The sequence below is a fragment of the Geotrypetes seraphini genome, chromosome 10, assembly GCF_902459505.1.
Source record: "Geotrypetes seraphini chromosome 10, aGeoSer1.1, whole genome shotgun sequence".
NCBI lineage: Eukaryota > Metazoa > Chordata > Amphibia > Gymnophiona > Dermophiidae > Geotrypetes > Geotrypetes seraphini.
Genome location: NC_047093.1, coordinates 56069700 through 56093600, shown reverse-complemented (window position 1 = coordinate 56093600; position 23901 = coordinate 56069700). Strand labels below are relative to the sequence as shown.

At 44.5% G+C, this 23901-nt stretch overlaps 1 protein-coding gene across 3 annotated transcripts in view; it reads left to right on the top strand.

The window, feature by feature from the left end:
* The window catches only part of TSC1 (TSC complex subunit 1), an 83107-nt gene that overhangs the window by 29659 nt on the left and 29547 nt on the right, over positions 1-23901 (top strand). For all 3 annotated transcript variants that reach the window (XM_033960235.1, XM_033960236.1, XM_033960234.1), the window contains 3 exons: positions 8896-8990; positions 9644-9764; positions 10028-10152. In XM_033960235.1, the coding sequence (XP_033816126.1) occupies positions 8896-8990; positions 9644-9764; positions 10028-10152 (341 nt within the window). The remainder of the gene's footprint in view (positions 1-8895; positions 8991-9643; positions 9765-10027; positions 10153-23901) is intronic.

The window sequence follows — 23901 nt, the reverse complement described above, 5'->3', positions numbered from 1 at the left end:
TGGTGTAATCACCTAGAAATGAGGTCACTGTAGGAATAGGATAAAGAGAAAGGGTATTGACATAAACATAGCATGTGTTTTTAGTGCCGGTTGTGATGGTAACAGCTCCGACACTCATAGGACTTCTATGAATGTAAGGAGATGTTACCGCCACAACTAGTGCTAAAAAAATGTACTATGGTTTTGTAACGGGGGTGGGTGCGGGGGGGTTGGTTGGTTATTTTTTGCTTGTTCGCCAATGTAGTATCCTTTTGGTTAGATCTGAAGACTTCTAGTGCAAATTAAATTAAATTAAAATAGATATTAACAGCAGCTATACCTCAATAGTTGAACATTTTCTCATTCCTCTAATGACTTCACAGTCAGGTCTGAAATTCTTTAAATTCTCTGCCTACTAATGCAAACCATGTCATAAGTACCCCTTATTTTCAAAGTGTTCAATCATAATTTCAAATGTATGTTCTTTTGTGTACTCCTAAAATTCCCTTGAAGTCACCTAATTGTGAGATTATTAAAGACGTGATCTTGTGAAAAATTATTTAGTTTATTGCATTAATGCAATATCTCCTATAACTTGTTATTCTTTTCTGGTTTTTAAACTAAGGTATTTTATTGTAGGCAATATATCAAAGCTGAAAATGTAGAAAAAGGGGTCAAACAGCAACTTCAGTATTTTGATCAGATTGGACATATGATGAGTTGGATGAAGGGGAAACGATTATAAACTGAAATTTGTAAATACATAGAAAAAAATCCTTATTCTTTATCATCTGTCCAGACCGGCAGAGAAACTGATGGGTAATAGCTCACCATAACCAGCAGGTGGAGACTGAGAGACAAACTTTTTTGGCTGTAGTATAAGTGGGCTGTGCAGTCCCAAGTACAATCTGCTCTATCTCCAGCAGGTGGATTTGGTAAGCATGTGCAGTCTTCCCTGGTTGGATGTTTAAATTGGCCTTCTTGTCCCTGTCTGTGGTGCCAGATTGAGCTTGGGGAACCCTTTCAGGGGTCTATCTGACCTAAGGGGTGCCTCACTCTGAGTAGAGTCCCTTCCCCCCCCCCCCATTTCCCCAACAATTTTTTCTATAGAGGTGCCTCAGTTGTAAGCCTTGCCACCAATACTGGCAAGGCATATAGCTTTGAGAGCCAGTAGGGTCTGCTCAATTGTCCTTTTAAAGTTTTATATTGGCTTGGGTAGAGGCTTATCTTCTGGACCTCTTGGCTTCCCACGTTGCAGGAGTGGAGAATGTCCAGGCGGACTTCCTCAGTCGTCATGTACTGAATCCCAGAGAGTGGTGTCTCAGTCCCGCAGCCTTCAAGTTGATTGTGCAGGCTTTGAGGTCAGTTGTTCGTGGACCTGATGGCCACGAGTGTCAATGCTAAAGTGCTCCAGTTGTTCAATCAGCGCGGAGATGTTCAGTCTGAGGGGCTGGATGTTTGGGTGCAGCCTTTGCCGACGGACGACCTCCTATATGCTTTTTTCCCCCCCCTTGGCCGCTGATGGACAGGATTCTTCGCATTGCTTAACACCTCAGCCATGTGGTCCTTGTGGCTCCAGACTGGCACTGCCGCCCATGGTATGCAGATCTGGTTCAGTTTCTCATGGCAAATCCTCTACCACTGCCCCTATCGCCCAATCTTATGATGCAGGGTCCCATTCCAATGTTAGATCTGGGTCCCTTTTGTCTTACGGCTTGGCTCTTGAACGGGAACGCTTAAGTAAGAGAGGTTATTTGGATAAGGTGATCTCCATTCTCTTGGGCTCTTGGAGACTTTCCACCTCTCAGGCGTATGTGCATGTTTGGCTTATCTTTTTGAGGAGTGTTTCCCCTCTGTGCTTCTTTGCCTCACATCTTGGAGTTCTTACATGATGGCCTTGACAGGGGCCCTGCCTGTTCGTCCTTCTGGTTCATCTTGCAGCTTTGTCCGTTTTGCAGTTTGTTGCATGGTCAGCGTTTGGCCTTTTCTCCAGATGCGATTCGTTTTCTATGGGCGGCTAAATTGCTCCATCCTCTGGTGTTGCCTTCGGTTCCAGCTTGGGATCTCAATCTGGAACTTTCTGTGCTCGTATGCCCTCCTTTTGAACCTCTGGGCTTCTGCACATTGAAGGACCTTACTCTTAAGGTGGTCATCACTTCTGCAAGACGCATTTCCGAACTGCAGGCCTTTTCATGTAGGCCCCCCTTCCTGGAGTTCTCTAGGGAGCAGGTCATGCTGTGACTGGTCCCTTTTCTGCTGAAGGTGGGATTTCCTTTTCATGTCCATGGTTCTCCCAGTCTTGGGTAGTCGGGAGGGCTCTTTGGAACAGAGACAGTTGCGTAAGTTGGATGTCTATTGGGGTCCTTCGTTCTTATATTCAGCAGACCCAGGGTTTCCAGAAATTGTATCATCTTTGTCCTCTTTGCAGGCCCTTGTAAGGCTACTATTGTGCGATAGATCAAGGGGGCTATCGCTTCAGCGTAACCTCTTCAAAAGAAGCTTGTTCGGAATTTTTCAAACTCATTACACTTGGGGGACAGGCAGCTTCTTGGGCGGAGTCTTCTCTTGTACCTTTGGTGGATATCTGTAAAGCTGCAGTATGGTCTCCATTTTTTTTAGGCGACACTACCATGTGGACCTTCAGGCTCGCTGGAGCACGTTCTTGTGGCGGCCATTTGGGGGTCCTACCCATGGTGGGTGCTGCTTTGGTACATCCCATCAGTTTCTGTGCTGGTCTGGAAAGACGATAAATTTGGTTCTTACCTGATTTTTCTTTTTTAGTCTCTCCAGACCGGCACAAAAACTGATGGGTAATAGCTCACCATGGCCAGCAGGTGTAGTATAAGTGGGCTGTTACAGTCTGACGAATAGCCAAGCAGAACTAATACAACTAAGCAACACTCTCAGAAGGAGAATAGTAACTAACAGAGAAATACTGTTGGATATTGAATAGAATAAGAACCTTCAAAAATGTCCCCACAGCTCGCCAGCTACGCCAGACAAACCATATGCCACAGTTCTGTCTTTTTTTCCTTTTTGTTCATGTATTTGCAGTCTTCCCAAACCTCTGAACAAAGACACCACAGAAAAAAAGCACTCTTCGTGCAAAAATCCAAACAAGAAAAACATGGGTTTTCAGGCTATCAGGAGAGAGGTCTGTGCTGATCTGGAGAGACTTAAAAAGAAAATTAGCAGGTAAGAACCTAATTTATTTTCTCTCCAGACCAGCACAGATCTCTTCTCTTCCCCCCCCCCCCAAAAAAAAAAAAAGCTCCAGCCTGCGTCTAGAGGCCCCCCAGGACATGTTTAGTGGCCTAGATCTTATAGCCAGTGTACAAGATGGCTGTCTAAGATCTTTACCAGACAGCAGACCCGAGCATCCAGAGGCGGGGGTCCCTTCGTGAGTCACAGCGCTTGCCAGTACTCAACAGGAGACTCGAACCCAGTAGTTCCCAAACAGAGGCGGAGGTGTTGGGCTTCTTCTCTCTCCTTTTTGCAGATTCCAACCTCTTCACCCTTTATCCCACAGCCTTTCCTCATTTGTCCACCTATTCACTCCTTTTTCTCTGTGGATGGCGGTCATTTATCACCCCCTCTAACAAGTCCCCTTCCTCCTTTTTTCACTGAATTTGACTCCTGGCTTTTGGGCTTTCTTGAGTCTTCTCCTTCCCTCATTCTTGAGGACTTTAACTTTCACCCTGATGATCCCACTGACAAGTATCCTGCTAAGTTTCTTAACCATCAGCTTTGCTCCACAACCCTCACTCACCAGGATGGCCACTGCCTTGACCTTGTCTTTTCCTCCAACTGCTCTCTCTCTAATTTATCTACCTCACTGCTCCCCATCCGATATCCTTCACCATTGCTCATCCTTCCCCTACGCTATCTCCAGTCACCTCCAAGAGGTTTCAAAATCTTCAAGCCCTCGATCCTTCTATGCTCTCATCCACTGTTTCATCTCTCCTTGCCTCCACTGTTATCTAAGTCTGTCCGTTGTCGTACATTGCTATTCTCTCCTCTGCTCTGGACACCCTTGCTCCCCCTGTATCTGTCAGGTGTACCAAACCTCAATCTTGGCTTACTCCCAGTGTCCGTTACTTAGGTTCCTGCACCTGCTGTGCTCAGCACCTTTGGCTCAAATCACTTGTGCTGACTTTCTTCACTTTAAATTTATGATGACCTCCTTTAATTCTACACTTACATGGTCAAGCAAGACTACATTCACCTAACTTAACTCCCTTTCTTCCAATCCTCGTCTTTGCCACGCTTAACTCTCTCCTCAAAGCACCTCCACTTCCGACCCCTTCTCTCTCCTCTCCCCCAGATTATGGCTCATTACTTCCATGATAAGGTCTGCAAGATTGCCCTTGAGCTCACTACAAAGTCACATCCTTCTCCCCTACCTACCATCCAGTCTCCTGAACTTCAACTTTGCACCTCCCCTTCATCCTTCACCCAAACGGCTCAGGAAGATTCTCCTGTTTGGCCCCACCCCCTTGTCCCTCTGTCAACTACTGCTGACTTTCTGCCTTCTCTAATCAGGAAGAAACTGCACAACTTCTGTCTACAGCCAAGCCTACTACATGCTCTTCAGATCCTATTCCCACTCCTCTACTCGACCCCCATCTCACATACTGTTATCCCTCCCATATGCCATATTCTCAATCTATCTCTTTCCACTGCATCTGTCCCTGCTGCCTTCAAACATGTGGTGATTAAGCCACTTCTCAAAAAACCCTCACTGGACACCTCCTGCCCATCCAACTATCGCCCTGTCTCCCTTTTCCGTTCCTATCCAAGATACTCGAGCGTGCTATTCTCATCACTGCCTTGACTTCTTTCAATTCGTCAGATTCTCGATCCTCTACAATCTGGTTTTTGCCCCCAACACTCCAGAGACTGCTCTCACTAAGGTCTACAATGATTTGTTCATGTCCAGATCTAAGGGCCTTTACTCTATCCTTATCATCCATGACCTGTCTGCTGCCTTTGATACCGTAAATCACAGCTTACTCCTTGATATGCTGTCCTCTTTTGGATTCTGTCATCTCCTGGTTTGCCTCCTAACTTTCCCAACACACCTTTAGTATATGTGTTGGTGGATCCTCTTCTGCTGCTACCCCGCTAGTGGTTGGTGTACCCCAGGGTTCTCTCTCTACACCTCTTCCCTTGGTGCCCTGATCTCCTCCCATGGCTTCCAGTATCACCTTTATGCTGATGACTCCCATATCTACCTCTACACCTGAAATTTCACCTAAAGTCTCTGCTTGTTTAGCTGACATTGCTGCCTGGATGTCCTGCTGTCATCTGAAACTAAATATGTCCAAGACTGAGCTGCTCCTCGTTCCTCCTAAACCTCTACTACTACTACTACTCCTCCTCCTTCTTTCTCCATGTCTAAATAATACCGTCATTGTTCCAGTCTTCTCTGCTCGCAACCTTGGAGTAGTTTTCGATTCTGATCTCTCATTTTCTACGTATATCCAACAAGCTGCTAAGACCTATCGCTTCTAACTCTTCAATATCGCCAAAATTTGCCCCTTCTTCTCTGAGCACACTACCAGACCTTTGTCCAAGCTCTCATAAACTCATGCTTAGATTACTGCAATCTATACCTAACTGATATCCCTCAGTATCGCCTCTCCCCCTTGCAATCTGTGCAAAACTCTGCTGCACGACTCTTCTACCAACCTTGCTACGCTCATGTCACCCCTCTCCTTAAGTCACTTCACTGGCTCCCTATCTGCCATCGCATACAGTTCAAGATCTTATTGCTGACCTATAAGTGTGTTCATTCTGTTGCCCCCTCAATATCTCTCCTCGCTTTTCTCTCCTTATACACCTCCCAGAGAACTCCGTTCCTCAGATTAGTCACTCTTTAACGTTGCCCTTCTCCTCCACTGCCCGTTCCAGACTTTGATCTTTTCATCTAGCTGCCCTATGTCTGGAATAAATTACCCGAGTTTGTCCATCAAGCCCCTTCCCTTGTTTAAAAGCAGACTGAAAACCCACCTTTTTGATATTGGCTTTCATTCCTTAACCCTCCTCTGCCCTCCAACCTAGCCTGCTGATTAACCGTTCCCCTTAACTGTATCCATGACATTCTGTTTGTCTTGTCTGTTTTAGATTGTAAACTCTCTCAAGTAGGGACTGTTTTCTTATTCCTCGTGACTCTGTACATTGTGACTCTGTACAACGTTGAGTGCATCTGGTAGTGCTATAGAAATAATTAATAGTAGTAGTAGTAGTAGTAGTGTTCAGATGGAGACCATTCAGTCCGTCATCACAGCCAGGAGAAATTCTGCCCTTCCTGCATTTGACGGAAGGTTACCTTAACATTCCAGTCTTCCCGGAACACAAAGTTCTAAGATTACGTGTGTTGGAGAATCACTACCAGTTCTTAGCGCTTCCCTTTAGGCTGGCAACTATGCCCTGAACTTTCATCAAAGTTATGTTTGTAGTGGCTGCTCATCTCTGCAGAGGAGGTTGGCAAGTGCATCCTTACCAGGCAATTGGCTTATTAGAGCACCTTCCCAAACGAAAACTGCAAAAGTAGTGGCGGCAGTTGTGGAGATGTTGCAGAGACTGGGCTGGATTGTGAACTTTTGAAAGTCACCAAGTTCAGCAGAGTCCCTGGAATATTGTGTAGTGGGGGGAGGGTAGGCTTAGTCAACACAGAAGAAGGCCAAATCTTTCTACCAGCAGTATGCAAACAGAAGCTTCATAGTCAAATTAGACTTGTTGACGAAGCCAGTGCCTACTGCGTGGTGTTACCTTCAGGTCCTTGGGTCGATGGCAGCCACGATAGAGATGAAGCCTTGGGTGAAGGCGCATATGCGGTCCCTACAAGAAGAAAAGAAGTGGAGAAGGAACTGTACACATTGACCAGAAATAAAAACAATTTAGAATTTATTCTCACAAATGGAACAAAATTTAATCTGGGGACTAAAAGTCTCAAAACAGTCTATATAGCAGACCTGACACAATGGCACAGTTGTAACATCAAAGACGTGTGAATGAAGATGTTATTTTGAAAATTTTACACAGCAGAATTAACATATGTCAGTCCCATAAGGAAATTCTAGCAAACAAATTGAGTTTTGACATCTACTGGATGTCAATTGTGACCCCGGAGACAGGCTTCTCAAAGCTGAAACATGGACCATATCAGGCTTGCTGCATAGATTGGTTTTGAGACTTAATCCCCAAACAGATTACATTTTGTTCCATTTTTTTGTGAGAATAAATTCTAAATTTTTTTTTTTTTTTTTTTAAATCCCTGGTTGATGTGTACAGTTCCTTACCCAGTTTTCTTGTATGGTTAGTTGCTTGTGGGGTTTTCCTTGTCATTGGTCCGCATATGTGGTCCCTCCAGGATGCCTTGTCTCACTGGTCGCCTCAGACTTCCTGCAAGTTCTACTCCTTGGACAGTGACAGCCCGAAGCAGCATGAGCTGGTGCCTCCTCCCACAGTCTTTAGTAAAGGGAATCCTAGATAGATTTCAATTTCTAGGTCATCCTAACAGCAAATATCAGCTTGTTTGGCTTGAGGGCTCATTGCAACAACGGTCTCCCAGTTAAAGGACAATGGACTCGAGGCTAGATTTTCAAAAAACCGCCAAAAATAACTGCTAATTGTAACCATTATAGTAGCGACTGTTTAAAAAAAACAAAACACGAGTCATTCTCCAAAAAATGCTCATGCAAATGAGGTTGGCGGAGAGTAGCGAAGACTTGCTAAATTTGCTGAACTTTAGGGTTCTCAGTACTATGTGCAGGCTCATCTATCCCACCCTAGATTGGGGGATTGCTTAGATATGTCCCTATAGCACTGGAAAAAGAGGTTAGGTTCTTACCTTGAATGATTTTTCTAGTAGATAAGGATGGTATGTGAACACCCGCTCTCCCCCGCCCAGTAATTTTATCTGATGTACCTGCTTTCTGACTTGAGCTTAATGGTTACTCCATAGCTAAGATTTCACTGTCAGACTTGGATTAGGCAGAGTCAATGTATATGGTTACTGGTTCAGCCCCATAAATGTTCAGGCTGTTTTTGATTCTTGCTTAACTTTGTATTTTATCGAATTCATTGTTCCTCTGAGGTTTGCTAATGTATTAATTATATTACTGTTTCCTTGTTGATTGTTTTAATTTTATCTGAGTAAATCAGAGACCTGTTTTCAGGAAGTTCTCTATATCCCTTCTGTAGGGCTGTCGCCAGCTTTGGTACAAACTGAAGGGGGCAACTGCGATCATGGAGGAGGAGTTAAAGCTGTGATTAACATCTTCTGCAATATGCTCGCAAGGACAGATGGCTAACCCTGTAGGAGGTATTTTTGTTAATATATTATCAAGGTAAGAACATAATCTCTCTCTCTGGGGGAGGGCATTCATTTCTTTTTGGTTCATCCCCTGCTGGTGCTGCATAAGCAGTGAGGAAGCTGGCAGGATGCTCCAGCCACAGGTGTCAGCATTTGTATGCATACTTGGCTCAACAAATGAATCTGAGCATGCATTGAAGTGCTGGCACCAGCAGCTGGAGCACCCCACTGTCTTCTAATGCTCAGCTAGCACAGGTGGGGGTGGCAGCAGAGATCTCTTCGACTGGCAGAACTTGAGCATCCACTGTGCAATTTTGAAGTGGTCTGAGCTCAAAGTGTGGGAGGGCATTCCCCTTGTGGCTATGCCACTGGTGCTCACATCAGCTCTTCAGTAAATGCAACAGCTGCATCTCTGCTGTGCTGTTTTGAAATACTGCAGATATCTGGCCTTAGGAAGCTTGCAACCCATCACAGTGCATTAAGGGGAAGGTGGAAAATGGGGCTTGGCGACTGAGTTAATTTTGGCATTATTAGAGATGTTGCCCAATGTAGTAATTGTGAACTAATAATGCTCCTTTTACTCTGTCCCCCCCAAGGAAGTGCATCTTCTACTCCTTACTCCACCCCTAGACTAAATGTTGCACAAGCATCAGGAGCTCCCAGTGCACGACTTCTGACAGAGTCGCAGCAGGTGAGAAGTAAAGCTCAGACAATTTTGGTTAGTGTCCATCCTTTCTTTGCTTGGAAGGCTCCATTTCTGTCGCATTGCTTGCAGATGGTATTTGTAAAAAGGAACTGCTTCACTTCACCTCATCCCATCCAGCCCTTAGCAGGGTCTATGCAGAATAGCTCCCTTCTGTTTTATAGTGCAGCTTTAAACTGGAAATAAAAACATAAGAATTGCTGCTGCTGGGTCAGATCAGTGGTCCATCGTGCCCAGCAGTCCACTCACGCAGCGGCCCTCTGGTCAAAGACCAGCACCCTAATTGAGACTAGCCTGTAGCAGACCAGTGCAACTTGATAAGGATTAAACCAAATGAGTAAGTCCTGAACCTCATCTTGCTCATTAGCTTGTGTTGTCCCAGCTATTTCAGGGTTTTTGTTACTATTCTGTGCATTCCACACCTTCAGCAGAAACTAAATGCCTGCCCAACACTCCCCCACTCTCCTTTTCTATAGTCTGCCTAGTATATGTTGGGCTTCTTGCTGTAAAAGATGGTTTGGCTTATTTGTTGGAGTACAGAACCTGTTAAAGACACTTCTATACCTGTTCAAATCATCTATCACCACTACATTTTCAATTTTCTAACATGTATCTACAATGCTTTCTTTGAATTTGTTTAGGACTGTACCTGGAGCCCCTCCACACTTTGTGGCTTGAGCACCCCACCCACATCTCCTGGCGCCATTCTGACTGAAACACATCAGTTATTTAGGCCTTCATGTAAAGTCTTTGGCACGTCTGGTAGGTGTGTGGTTGGAGTAATTTGTACTGTGAGCAAAAACAGCAGTGAAGAGAAGCAGGCATAATCTTTTATACAGTCACATATAATCTCCAGTGTTCAGGGTATTTATAGTTCTACTCTGCCTCTGTTGGTCCATGATCTGACTTCAGTGTAAATGAGATAGAAATTTTGATCTAGAATAGAGGTGTGCCATATTATACTTAAGTGTGATATCTATAGAACTGAGTAATGCAGCAATTTATTTTTTTTATTCATCTCGTAGCAATTGGGAAAGGAATGTCATTTGGAACACCTGCTACTTCCCCTCCACCAGCCTCTGCTCCACTGTGCATTTCAGATGAACCTGGTCACCCTTCTCTAGCTGCAGGCATGGTGCCTCCCAAGAAGGTAAGTGCAAGCTGAATAGTTAATATGGATTGTCTTGAATTTCTTTCCTATTCCCCCCTTTCAAGATTTGTATTTATCAATCTAAGCAGAAGAATCCAGAAACTTGTGGGTTATAACCATCTACCAGAATAAAAATTTTTGTGTTATAAAACATATTGCAAAAGGCTTTCAGTTCTGTGTGGCTTTGCAAAAGATGGGCTGACCATTGTCAGTGATCTACAATAGATAAAACATTGGCATCAACAAGTTAAAAATAGTTTTATATCAATATGCTACTTTGGAGGGATTACAAGAATTTTGAGAACAGATGAGTTTTTATAGCTTTCTAAAATGCATATATAAGGTTGATATTCTAACCATTTGGCCCTGTTCGGGATCCCTGGAAGCGCCTTGGTATGATAAGTCAGTTAATGAATCTCTTCTGAGTACAGCCTTTGAAGGGAAGGTAAATGATTTGGGAATGTGTTGAGCGGCTTGGAGATGAGAACAAGAACCAAGCAGTTAGGCAGTAGGCCGTGTAGGGCTTTGTAGAAGAGGGAACCAAACTGAAGAGAACTCTTCCCATGACAGGAAGCCAATGTAGTTTTTGGTAGAATGAAGTTAATGGTCAATTTCTTCAGGCTAAAGATTAGTCTTAGTGTGGTGTTGTGGATGATACTTAGGTTTCCACAAATGCCTTTGTTGTCCTGCTTGGTATGAAATGTTACAGTAGTTTTTTGTTGTTTTTTTTTTTGCTATGAGTATTTTAGGATTTATTGCCTTTTTAAAGAAAGGTGATATATAGCAATAAGACACAGTACACAGGTTAGATCAGTGAGATCCTGAGATTCCAAGTGTACCTCGGCACACTGAGAAGGAAGAGAGGCGCCAGCCAGCTGACTTCCTACGCAGTACAGTGCCAGCGCTGCCCGATTTGCCGAAGGCCTGCATGTTTCTCCCTTCTCTCTAGCTTCCTCCGGCTTCCTCCCCTGGCCTCCTGGTCTCACCTTTTAAAGCTAATTACAGCAGCCTGCAGAGGATCACCAGTAGGTAAAATGATTTTATTTTCAATATAGTGATTGGAATTTGTCAGTTTTTAGACTTTATATCTGCTGTGTATATTGTGTGTATATAAGAAAAATGAATGGAAAAAATTGCATTACAATTAATAAAAGGGATGGGATCTGGGGGCAGAGCTTTGGTGGGCCTAGAGAGGTCTGTGGTTGGGTTACTCAGTTAATATTTGTTAGACTTAGGGGGTAATTAGCTTGAAGTAGTTGAAAAACACTGCTGTAGGCAATTGGCTGGCGCCAGTGCCTCTCCTCCTTCTTTTTCCACCCCCACCCCCCCAAAAAAAAAATGTTTATTGAAATTTTCATATAAAACAGAATCAAATGCAAAACAGTTATGTATCACAAAAACAATATACAAAGCAAACAGCTCAAGATCCCCCCGAAAAACAACAAAATAAATAATAAAACCAACACTAAATCCCATCCACCCCAAAGCAAAAAACAAAATAGCAGCATTAAGTGTAATCTCCATCTAACATATGGTTCCCAGATCTTAGAATAAGCTACAAGTGTTATGTCTCAGTGCTGTCAATCTAGACATCAATTGCAAATAGTCCAGACGAGAGTAAACTGAATATGAGGTATATTGGGGGGGTCTGCCAACATTGTGCCAAGGCAAGATGGACTGCCGTAAAAGCGCAGGCCGCCAATTTCTGCTCAGGGGGAGTCAAGCCAGGAAGACCTACATTCAGTAAACAACATTCCAACAATGTTTGTTGAAAACCTTAACCAAAAAACAACCCACCTACTGCCAATACATCCTCACACCCGGACATGTCCACCAAATATGAAGAAAATCACCCTTTTCTCCACAATTATGCCAACAAACTATCAGTCCCTTCATGGAAAATGGGGAAAAAAAGATGCTCTGGGGTATAGTACCACTGATAATACATTTTATAGCCGTTCTAAACTAAACTAAACCTTAAGTTTATATACCGCATCATCTCCACGGATGCGGAGCTCGGCACGGTTTACAAGAGCTTAAAATATAGGAAGAGAAGGAAAAAAAAAGTTTACATGAACTTATATATAGAAGAGAAGAGTAAGGGGGGATAGAATTACATTTTAGTGAAAAGCCAGGTTTCAGTTGCTTGCGGAATAATTGGAGGGAGCCCAGGTTCCGCAGCGGGGTAGTAAGGTCGTTCCAAAGACCTGTGATTCTGAAGAGAAGGGATTTTCCCAGTTTGCCTGCATAGCGAATACCGTGTAGAGAGGGGAAGGATAATTTATACCTTTGGGCGGGTCTGGTATAGTTCTCTATAATTAATAGATAAGATTAATTTAAATAATCGTTTATAAATAGATTCCCAACTGGATAAGCTGCTCCCACCAAGCCTTATAGGGATTCAAAGGCGACTCTTCAATAAAGCTCAGTATATTTGAGATACTCACTCACTCACTCACTTACACACTCTCTCTCTCCCTCCCAGCCCCTGCCTAAATAGCTTGTTCAAACCAGGTCTCCCCCAAAGAAAGTTCCCAAAAAGCCCGCCTAGACAGATAAATCTGCAAATGTGTGTACAAAAAAGAATCCCCATCTTCCAACAAAAACTCCTCTTGCAATTCTGTAAAGGGACGCATAGTCAAATTGTCCCAGAGCTGGCCCAACGTACAAAGGCCTGCTGGAATCCAAGTTTCCAAGTAAGAAAGTAAGACAGAAAGGAAATGGACAAAAGGGAGGGTGACAAATAGTCGCATGGTAGACCCTAAGGAAGGTATCAAGACGAGTACTAGCAGTTGAAGGCATCTTTAAAAAGAAAGCATTTCAACTTACTCTTGAATCAGTCTAACATGCGTTCTTCCCTTAGATTAATGGGGAGGGAATTCCACAGTTGTGGAGCCGTTGCAGTGAAGATGTATCATCGGCGTGTATTGATAACCTTAAGAGAGGGAACTGAAAGTAAATGCTGATCATTAGATCTAAGAGTTCTTGTAGGGGCATAAGGAATTAAGAGCCTATTGATGAAGGCTGGGGTTTTATGAAGAAAGAATTTAAGTGTTAGTAGATATTCTGTGAGAAACTGGAAGCCAGTGTGCTTTTTTGAGAAGCTGCGAGATGTGATCGAATTTTTTTTGCCTTCATGATACGTTTTATTGAGACGTTTTGAATAATTTGAAGATGTCTTATTTCTTTTTGGGCAAATCCAATGACTAGGGTGTTGCAGTAGTCAACTTTTGATATTGCCAAGGAATGTATTAATATATTCAAAGATGTAGGTTCTAAGAATTTCAAAATGGAGCGCATTTGCCGTCTGAATCACAGCTTCCCAACCTGACGAGCCCACAGGCAAAGCTACATAGAAACATAGAGTATGACGGCAGAAAAGGGCCGTCGGCCCAACAAGTCTGCCCACTCGAAGAACCCTCCTTCTAAGAATTTTCCGGAGCAAACCCACTCAAGAACCCTTCCTCGACAAGAACACTCTTTTTAAGCATTTCCCAGGAGCAAACCTACATGTTTATCTCATCGTCCCTTGAAGTCAAGTGCATTACTGGCCTCAACTAACTGACGTGGAAGACCATTCCATCGATCAACCACTTTCGGTGAAGAAGTATTTCCTGATGTCACCATGAAATCTCCCACACTTGAGTTTGAGCAGATGCCCTCTGGTTGCCGTGGGCCCCGTAAGATAGAAGATATCTTCCTCCCCCTCAATACGGCCTGTAAGATATTTGAATGTCTATCATGTCACCCCTAAAATGGCCATTTTGAGAAAAAAACAAATGCTCCGGGAACATCTGCTTGTGGAGTGCATACCAGCTCCGAAGGACCACCAGCAAAAAGGGGTTAGGCGTTTTCATTACTAAACACAAACGGTTGCTTGGGACCCATGGTAACTTCCAAAGAGAAACTCTTGGAATAAAAATGTTCAATGTGGATCCACGGGCGATCTTCATAAGTGACCCACATGACCACCTCCTGCAAAAGGGCAGCTTGATAATACAACTAAAAATTAGGATTCCCCATTCCCTCTTTCTATTTTGGTCTATATAAAATGCTCCAGACTTGCGGTGAATTCTTCCGCCAAATATACATAAAAACCTCACACGATGATAAATGAAAAAAATCAGCAGGCAATATAATCAGAAGGGCCAAAAAAGCATACCACAACTGAGGCAATAGTATCATTTTGACAGCCGAAATGCGCCCTATCCAACTAAAATTCAACCCCTCCCAGCGTTCAAAATCGTCAAACAAAGCATGCAGTCATGCTGAAAGGTTAAAATTTTATATAGTTGCTTATGATCAGCGGTTAGATTCACCCCCAGATAGGTAATAAACTTAGAAGCACAAGTAAAGGGAAACGCTGCCTGCAATCTCCTAACTGCTCCTGCCTTCAGAGTTACGTTTAAGATCTTAGATTTAGCCATATTAACTTTTTGAATCCAGAGAGCAGACTAAACTGCTCCAACTTCAAATCACATTAGGCATGATATCTCTGGGTTGCGCAACAGAAGCAAAATATCAGCAGCATACAATATTTTGTGTTGCTGGGCACCCACTTGAATCCTATGGATATCTCCCTGATGTCATATCTGGCTTGCCAGAGGCTCCATGGAAAGTGCAAAAATCAAAGGAGAGAAGGCATAGCTTTGACACATCCAATACGCTAAAGTAATAGCAGGCAACAGTACCATTGAGTTTGAATTGGGAGAGGGAGTCATCTTATAACAACTGAAGCCAACCATAAAATCGCTGTCCAATCCCCATTTTACGTTAAGACTTTACCCCCAACTCACCTGATAAAACACTTTTTTCAGCATCAAGAGGTAAAACTAATGCTGGGGCGCCCTCTTGGTGCACATGCCACATGAGGTGTGAAGCCATTTTAATATTATCAAATGGTTGTCGCCAGGAGATAAAGCCCGCCTGATTAGTATGGACTAATTGAGGCATAGGTCTGCAATCTCAAAGCTAGAACTTTAGTAAATATCTTATCAACATTAAGCAATGAGATTGGCCGGTATGCCGCACAGGAAGATGGGTCCTTTCCCTTTGTATAAATTAATGTCACAGCCGCTGGATGCCATGTTTAAGAAAGTCCATGGGTATCATCAAAACTGTTAAACACTCGGACCAATAACAGTACCAATAACTATTGAAAAGTTTTGTAAAATTGATTAGAAAACCCATCTAAACCTTCCTGCTTCTGTTCTCAAGCTCCTTGAGTTTGTTGTAAATGTACGCTTGCAGATATTTGGACCGCGTGTCAACCTGAGTCAAGGCCTCATGCTGATTCTCAAATTGGGCCTCAATCTCACACCTAGTGCCAGGTTCAGCCAACTCATTTCGGAGGTCTGTCACAAGTGTGTTAAATTCACCCTGAAGTCCCTTCATATCATTGCGGATTTCACACCTCCGCCAAGGGATCCGGCATGAGAGAAGCAGAGCGCTCCCCCGCAGTAGGCTCTACAATAGGCAGCTGAGCAGCTACACTGCCTCCTTTCAGCGCCATCTTTGTTTCATTAGCCTGCAACAGGCCAAAAGCAAAATCTTTCAGGGTTTTGTGGGCTGAATGAGCCATAACCGCAGCAGCTGATTGCTCCCAATTTTCACACTTGAACACTAATTTGTAGGGTTGAACTCGCGTATTAGAGAGGTATAACCATAAAAATCATGATCGCGACACTTAGAGCTGAGCAGTCACCCGTCCATATTGCCTGGTGATGTCACTCCCCCCCACCCCCTCCGCAGTAGTCATTTTCTTATAGATCTTAGTTTCCAAAGGATGCTGAAGCCTTTGCGTACGACTTGGTCCACTTGTGTTGTCATAGATAGCTGCCTATCAAGGTGAACTCCTAGGATTCTAATCAAAGGGGTGATAGGTATTTCCTCTCAGAGGGCATCCAAGGTGCAGTTGGTAGTGAAGGCTAGAAATTTAGTTTTTTCAATGTTTTAGTTAACTTGAAGTGACATCTATTCTAATATGGTGGATAAAACTGAGTTTATTTGAATCTGTGCAGGTCATAGGCAGGTAACGGAAGATGATAGTAATGTCAGCAGAGCTATAGTGGTTAATATTTTAAACCTTTTTTAGATGAGCTCCCAGAAGATAGATAGACATTGAGGAGAAGAAACGATAGAGGGGAGCCTTGAACACCACATTTGCTAGTTTATTTGTGAGTGAGGGTCTCAAGCCTGTACTTGGTTGCTGTGACACTTTAAGAAGCCTTGGAACAATTGGAGGATATTTCCTGATAATCCAAAGAAGTCTAAGCAAAACAGCAGTAAGTTGTAGTCCACTAGGTCAAATGTGCTGCTGTGGTCCAATTATACTACTAGTGCATTTAGAGAGATTCTAACTGACCAAAGAGCATACTATTCTATATGACAGAATTCAGTATATGGTCTCTCACAAGCTCTTGTTCAGGTTCTCTGGTTCAGTTGAGCTTGGGGTGTTTAGGCTAAGTGGTTCTTGGGCCTGTTAACATTTTTATAAAAGATATTGCTGCTGAAGGGCTGTTGGGTAAGATTGCCTCTTTATGTATGATACCAAAATCTGCAATAGAGTAGACACCCAGGAAGGTGTGAATAACATGAAGAAAGACTTGGTGAAGCTTGAAGAATGGTCTGAAATTTGGCAGCTAAAATTGAATGCTAAGAAATGCAAAATCATGCATTTGGGATGCAAAATCTGACAAAGCGGTACAGTTTAGGGGGGTGAAGAACTGAAGAGCGGGACTGGGTGTGATTGTATGTGATGATCTTAAGGTGGCCAAACAGGTTGAAAAGGTGATGGCGAAAGCTAGAAGGGTGCATAGGGAGAGGTATGGCCAGTAGGAAAAAGAAGGTATTGATGCCCTTGTAATACTTTGAGACCTCATTTAGAATATTGTGTACAAGGCCACATCTTCAAAAAGATACAAACAAGATGGAGTTGGTTCAGAGGAAGGCTATTAAAATGGTGCGTGTCATAAGGTATATAGGGACAGACTTAAAGATCTCAATATATATACTTTGGAGGAAAGGCGGAAGAGAAGAGATGTTTAAATGCCTACGTGATGTAAATGCACATGAGTCGATTCTTTCAATTGAAAGGAAGCTCTGGAATGAGGGCATAGGATGAAGTTACATAGAAACATAGAAGATGAGGGCAGAAAAGGGCTACAGCCCATCAAGTCTGCCCACTCTGCTTACCCACCCCCTATCTATGCCCTAATGACCCAATTTCCTTATCTTGACCCTCGTAGGGATCCCACATGGGTATCCCATTTATTCTTAAAGTCTGGCACGCTGTCTGCCTCGATCACCTGCACTGGAAGCTTGTTCCAATGATCAACCACTCTCTCTGTGAAGAAATACTTTCTGGTGTCGTCATGAAATTTTCCGCCCCTGAGTTTGAGCGGGTGCCCTCTTGTGGCCGAGGGTCCCTTGAGAGAAAATATCATCTTCCACTTCGACACGTCCTGTGAGGTACTTAAATGTTTCGATCATGTCTCCCCTCTCCCTACGTTCCTCGAGAGTGTAGAGCTGCAATTTGTTCAGTGTCTCTTCATACGAGAGACCCTTGAGCCCCGAGATCATCCTGGTGGCCGTCCGCTGAACCGATTCAATTCTGCGCACATCTTTACTGTAATGTGGCCTCCAGAATTGCACACAGTACTCCAGATGAGGTCTCACCATGGCCTTGTACAACGGCATTATGACTTCAGGCTTTCGGCTGACGAAACTTCTATTGATACAACCCAATATCTGCCTTGCCTTAGATGAAGCCTTCTCCACTTGATTGGCAGTTTTCATGTCTGCACTGATGATTACTCCTAAATCACGTTCTACTGAAGTCCTAGTTAAAGTTTCTCCGTTCAAGAAGTACGTCCTGCATGGATTTCCGCTTCCGAGGTGCATGACCTTACATTTCTTAGCATTGAAGCCTAGCTGCCAGGTTGAGGACCAACTTTCCAATGTAAGCAGGTCCTGCGCCATATAATTCTGTAAACTGCATTCACTTACTATATTACATAGTTTGGCGTCATCGGCGAATAGTGTTGTTTTACCTTGAAGCCCTTGAGTCAGATCCCCTATGAATATGTTGAAAAGGAGTGGACCCAGGACCGAGCCCTGCGGCACTCCATTGGTCACCTCTGATGTTTTAGAGAGGGTACCATTAACCACCACCCTCTGAAGTCTGCCACTCAGCCAGTCATTGACCCATGCAGTTAGTGTCTCTCCTAACCCCATTGATTCCATCTTGCTTAGCAGCCTGCGGTGTGGGACACTGTCAAAAGCTTTACTGAAGTCCAGGTACACGACGTCCAAAGACTCTCCCAAGTCCAACTTTCTTGTTACCCAGTCAAAGAAGCTGATGAGATTGGATTGGCAGGACCTACCCTTGGTGAATCCATGCTGACTGGGATCCCGAAGATTCCCTTCATTCAAGATCGTGTCCAATTTGCTTTTAATTAGTGTTTCCATGAGTTTGCACACTATTGATGTGAGACTCACCGGTCTATAATTCGCAGCCTCTGCCTTGCAACCCTTTTTATGCAGAGGAACGACATTAGCTAATTTCCAGTCCAGGGGAACTTTCCCCTTACTTAGGGAGAGATTGAATAGCTCAGCCAACGGTTTTGCCAGGACATCGCTCAATTCTCTGAGCATTCTTGGGTGCAAATTGTCTGGTCCCATGGCTTTGTTCATCTTGAGTCTTGCCAGTTCATTGTAAATTTCATCTGGTGTGAATCCAAAATTCTGAAACGGGTCTTCTGTGCTTTGTGTTGCCTTCAACTGCGGACCATGTACCGGTGCCTCACAGGTGAAGACTGAGCAGAAGTATTCATTCAGTAGTTCGGCTTTATCGGAATCTGCTTCCACGTAACTTCTGTCTGTCTGGCATACTATCCCGCCTGTGTTCCTTTTTCTGTCACTAATATACCTGAAGAAGGATTTGTCCCCCTTTTTAATATTTTTTGCCAGAGTTTCTTCCACTCGAAGTTTTGCCTCCCTAACTGCCATTTTGCCTTGGAATAGAGGGAGATATAGAAAGGTGGATAGGCAAATGGTTGGAAAACAGAAAGCAGAGAGTGGGCATAAATGGGAAGTTCTCAGACTGGGAGAAAGTGACTAGTGGTGTGCCACAGGGCTCAGTGCTTGGGCCGATCCTATTTAATATTTATATCAATGACCTGGAAGACGGAATATCCAGTGAGATCATTAAGTTTGCAGACGACACAAAGCTATTCCGGGCAATCAGATCGCAGGAGAATAGCGAGGAACTCCAGAGCGACTTGTATCAGTTAGAGAAATGGGCAGAGCAATGGCAGATGAAGTTCAACGTGGAGAAATGCAAAGTAATGCATTTAGGTAGTAAGAATAAGGAATACGAGTATAGAATGTCAGGCGCAACTCTGGGTAAGAGCGAACAAGAAAAGGACCTGGGTGTACTGATAGATAGGACCCTGAAGCCGTCGGCACAATGCGCGGCAGCGGCAAAGAAAGCAAACAGAATGTTAGGCATGATAAAGAAAGGAATCACGAGTAGATCGGAGAAAGTCATAATGCCGCTTTATAGAGCAATGGTCAGACCACACTTGGAATACTGTGTCCAACATTGGTCTCCCAACCTAAAGAAGGATATAAAACTGTTGGAGAGGGTGCAGAGACGAGCAACGAAGTTAATAAGAGGTATGGAGAACTTGGAATATGAGGAACGACTCAAGAAACTGGGACTGTTCTCCCTTGAGAAGAGGAGGCTGCGAGGGGACATGATCGAGATGTTCAAAATGCTGAAAGGCATCGATAAAATAGAGCAGGAAAATAAATTATTTACATTGTCCAACACGACACGGACAAGAGGACATGGTTTGAAGCTAAGGGGGGACAAGTCCAGGACAAATGTCAGGAAGTTCTGTTTTACGCAGCGAGTGGTAGACGCCTGGAATGCTCTCCCAAAGGAGGTTATTAAGGAATCCACTGTGCTGGGATTCAAAGGCAAATTAGATGCACATCTCCTTATGAGAGGGATATGGGTGACTAAAACTACATCAGGTGTATACCTGACTGGGCCTCCGCATGTGCGGATCGCCGGACTCGATGGACCATGGGTCTGATCCGGAGATGGCAGTTCTTATGTTCTTATGTTCTTTGACCGCTGCAGACCTGGTCCTATATTCTACCTTTGCCTCTCTTTTCTCCGTGCGCTTGTAGGAGAGAAACACTTTTTTCTTCTCCTTAATGAGGTGCGAGATCTCCGCGGTGAACCATTGGGGGTTTATTGTTTCTTTATTTACTGATTTTATGAAGCGGCTAGTTGCTTCATATATGGTTGATTTCAGTGTTAACCATTTAGCTTCTGCATCATCGGTCTCTGCTTGGTCCTGCAGCGTCCGATGGACGAAATCTCCCATGCATGCGAAGTCTGTGCCCCGGAAATTGAGTACCTTTGTTTTCGTGTTTGATCTAGGGAAGCCTTTCCTAAGGTTGAACCATACTATGTTGTGGTCGCTGGAGGCTAGCGTATCTCCTACTGAGACCTCTGAGACGCTTTCCCCGTTGGTGAGTACCAGGTCGAGGATTGCCTGGGCCCTAGTGGGCTCCGTTACCATTTGTTTGAGACGATAGGCTCAGGAATAGTCTAAGGAAATACTTTTTTACAGAAAGGGTGGTAGATGGCCTGGAAGAGGTGGAGACAAGACTGTCTGAATTCAAGAGATCCTGGGATAGGCACAGGGGATCTTTTAGAGAGGAAGAGATAATGGTTACTACGGATGGGCTCGTGTTTCTGTTTGGCGGGTACATCTAGTGGTGGTGGTAGGTCCCTTCCCTTCTCTGCCCCCTTCCAGCTGCCCATTATGTCTCCTTTCTCAGATATTTTGCGAGAGACTTTCTATAAAAATCTAGAGACATCTTTGACCATTCCAGGAGCTCCTTGCAAACTGGACTCCTTATATAAGGTCATACCTATTCCTGGCTTTGATAAACCGCAACTCCCCCATGAGTCTTTACTGGTGGAATCTACTTTAAAGAAATCCACGGGGGCTAGTGTGTACGCCTCTGTCCCTCCTGGCAGAGAAGGTAAGGCCATGGATAAGTTTGGCAAGCGGTTGTATCAGAATGCGATGATAGCTAATAGATCTGGGAACTATGCTTTCCATTTTTCGTTCTACCTTAAGCATCTCATTCAAACTTTGTCAACTTTTGAGAAATACCTCCCTGACCGTAAAAGATCTGCCTTTCGCCAAACTTCTTCATCGCTCTTACAACTTCGTAAGTTCATGGTCAGATCAATCTATGATACCTTTGAGCTGACCTCTAGGGCCACGGCTATGTCAGTGGCCATGCGGCGACTGGCCTGGCTTAGAATTTCAGAACTCGATGTCAATCACCAAGATCGCCTGGCCAATGCACCTTGCTTGGGGGATGAGCTGTTTGGAGAATCCATGGACTCCACTACCCAAAAGCTCTCAGCTCATGAGACTCGGTGAGACACTCTCCTTAAAACGAAAAAGAAAACCCCACCTACCAGGCCTTTTCGCCAGCAGTCTGCCTACCAGCGTAGATTTGTGGCTCGTCCTTTACCACAGGCCACACAACAACCCAGGCGTCAGAGGCAACAACAGAGACAAGCTGGTAGACCAGCACAGCAGCAACAGGTGAAGCCTCCCCCTTCACAAAAATCTACTCAACCCTTTTGACTTAGTTCTCCAGGACATAGCCAGTCTTCCTCCTTCTGCCCACCTTCCGCAGCCCATAGGAGGACGCCTTACTCTTTTCATAAGCCGTTGGAAAACCATCACCTCGGATCAGTGGGTACTCAACATCATCCGCCACGGCTACTTTCTCAACTTTCAGACACTTCCTGCCCAAAGTCTGCCAAGAGAGTCTGCTTTGAACACTCCTCAGGTTTCACTCCTTTTTCAGGAGGTTCAATCCCTCCTCCTTCTGAACGCCATAGAGGAAGTTCCTCTAGATCAAAAGGGGCAGGGATTCTACTCCCATTATTTTCTAGTCCCCCAAAAAACAGGAGATCTCAGACCCATTTTAGATCTTCGCGATCTCAACAAATGCTTGGTCAAAGAGAAATTCAGAATGCTCTCTCTCTCTAGCCACTCTTTACCCTCTTCTCAATCAAGGCGACTGGCTATGTTCCCTCGATCTCAAAGAAGCATACACTCACATACCGGTCAATCTGGCCTCCAGACAGTACCTACGCTTCATGATCAATCGTTGTCATTACCAGTACAAGGTGCTACCCTTCGGTCTTGCCTCCTCTCCAAGAGTGTTTACCAAATGTCTGATTGTGGTGGCTGCTTTTCTACGTTCCCACCACCTTCAGGTGTTTCCTTACCTAGACGATTGGTTGATAAAGGCCAATTCATCTCAGACAGTACTACAGGCCACCAACCAGACCATCCTGTTTCTACGTTTGCTAGGGTTCGAGATCAATCTACCCAAATCTCATCTCATCCCCACTCAGAGACTTCAATTCATTGGAGCAGTCTTGGACACAGTCCTCATGAGAGCGTTCCTGCCCTCCAACCGTCGTCTTCAAACGCTTCAATCTCTGTCAGCAGGTGCTTCCACAACGTTCCATCTCTGCCAAGCAAATGATGATACTCTTGGGCCACATGGCCTCCACAGTTCATGTCACACCCCTCGCACGTCTTCACCTGCGCACTCCTCAATGGACCCTAGCTACCCAGTGGTCCCAAGCGATGGATCCTTGCTCACGTCACATATCTGTCACATCATCTCTTCGTCAGTCTCTACAATGGTGGTTGATATCCTCAAATCTCTCCAGAGGTCTTCTGTTCCATCTACCTCCTCATCAACTTGTCATCACCACTGATGCCTCCCCTTATGCCTGGGGAGCTCATTTGAACGAGTTCCAAACTCAAGGACTTTGGACAGCTCAGGAAATGAAGCATCACATCAATTTCCTGGAACTCAGAGCAATGTTTTATGCCCTCAAAGCCTTCCAGCATCTTCTCTTTCCTCAAGTCCTCCTGCTGTGCACAGACAATCAAGTTGCGATGTACTACATCAACAAGCAGGGTGGGACATGCTCTCGCCTCTTGTGCCAAGAAGCCCAGAAGATTTGGGCTTGGGCCACAGATCACCATCTATTCCTGAAAGCTATCTACATTCAGGGAGAACAGAATTCCTTGGCGGACAAGCTCAGCAGAATTCTCCAGCCTCACGAGTGGACACTCGATCCTTTAACTCTGCAGTCCATCTTCGCTCAGTGGGGCACTCCTCAGATAGACCTCTTTGCAGCTCCTCACAATCACCAGCTGCCCCTATTCTGCTCCAGACTCTACTCTCCTCACCGTCTGGCAGCGGATGCATTTCTCCTCAATTGGTCCAATCTGTTCCTGTACGCTTTCCCTCCTCTGCCTCTCATGTTAAGAACCTTATTCAAGCTCAAGAGGGAACGAGCCACCATGATTCTGATTGCTCCACGGTAGCCCAGGCAACATTGGTTCTCCCTTCTACTTCAACTCAGTTCCAGGGAACCCTTTCTTCTTCCACTGTTTCCTTCGCTGCTTACACAACATCAGGAGACCCTTCTACATCCCAACCTCCAGTCTCTACACCTGACAGCTTGGTATCTCTCGGGCTGACTTCGACTGATACTCTTTTGTCTCAGCCCGTTCACTCCATTCTGGACGCATCCAGGAAACCGGCCACTCTGCAATGTTACCATCAGAAGTGGACTCTATTTTCTTCCTGGTGTCTTCTTCATCATTTTGATCC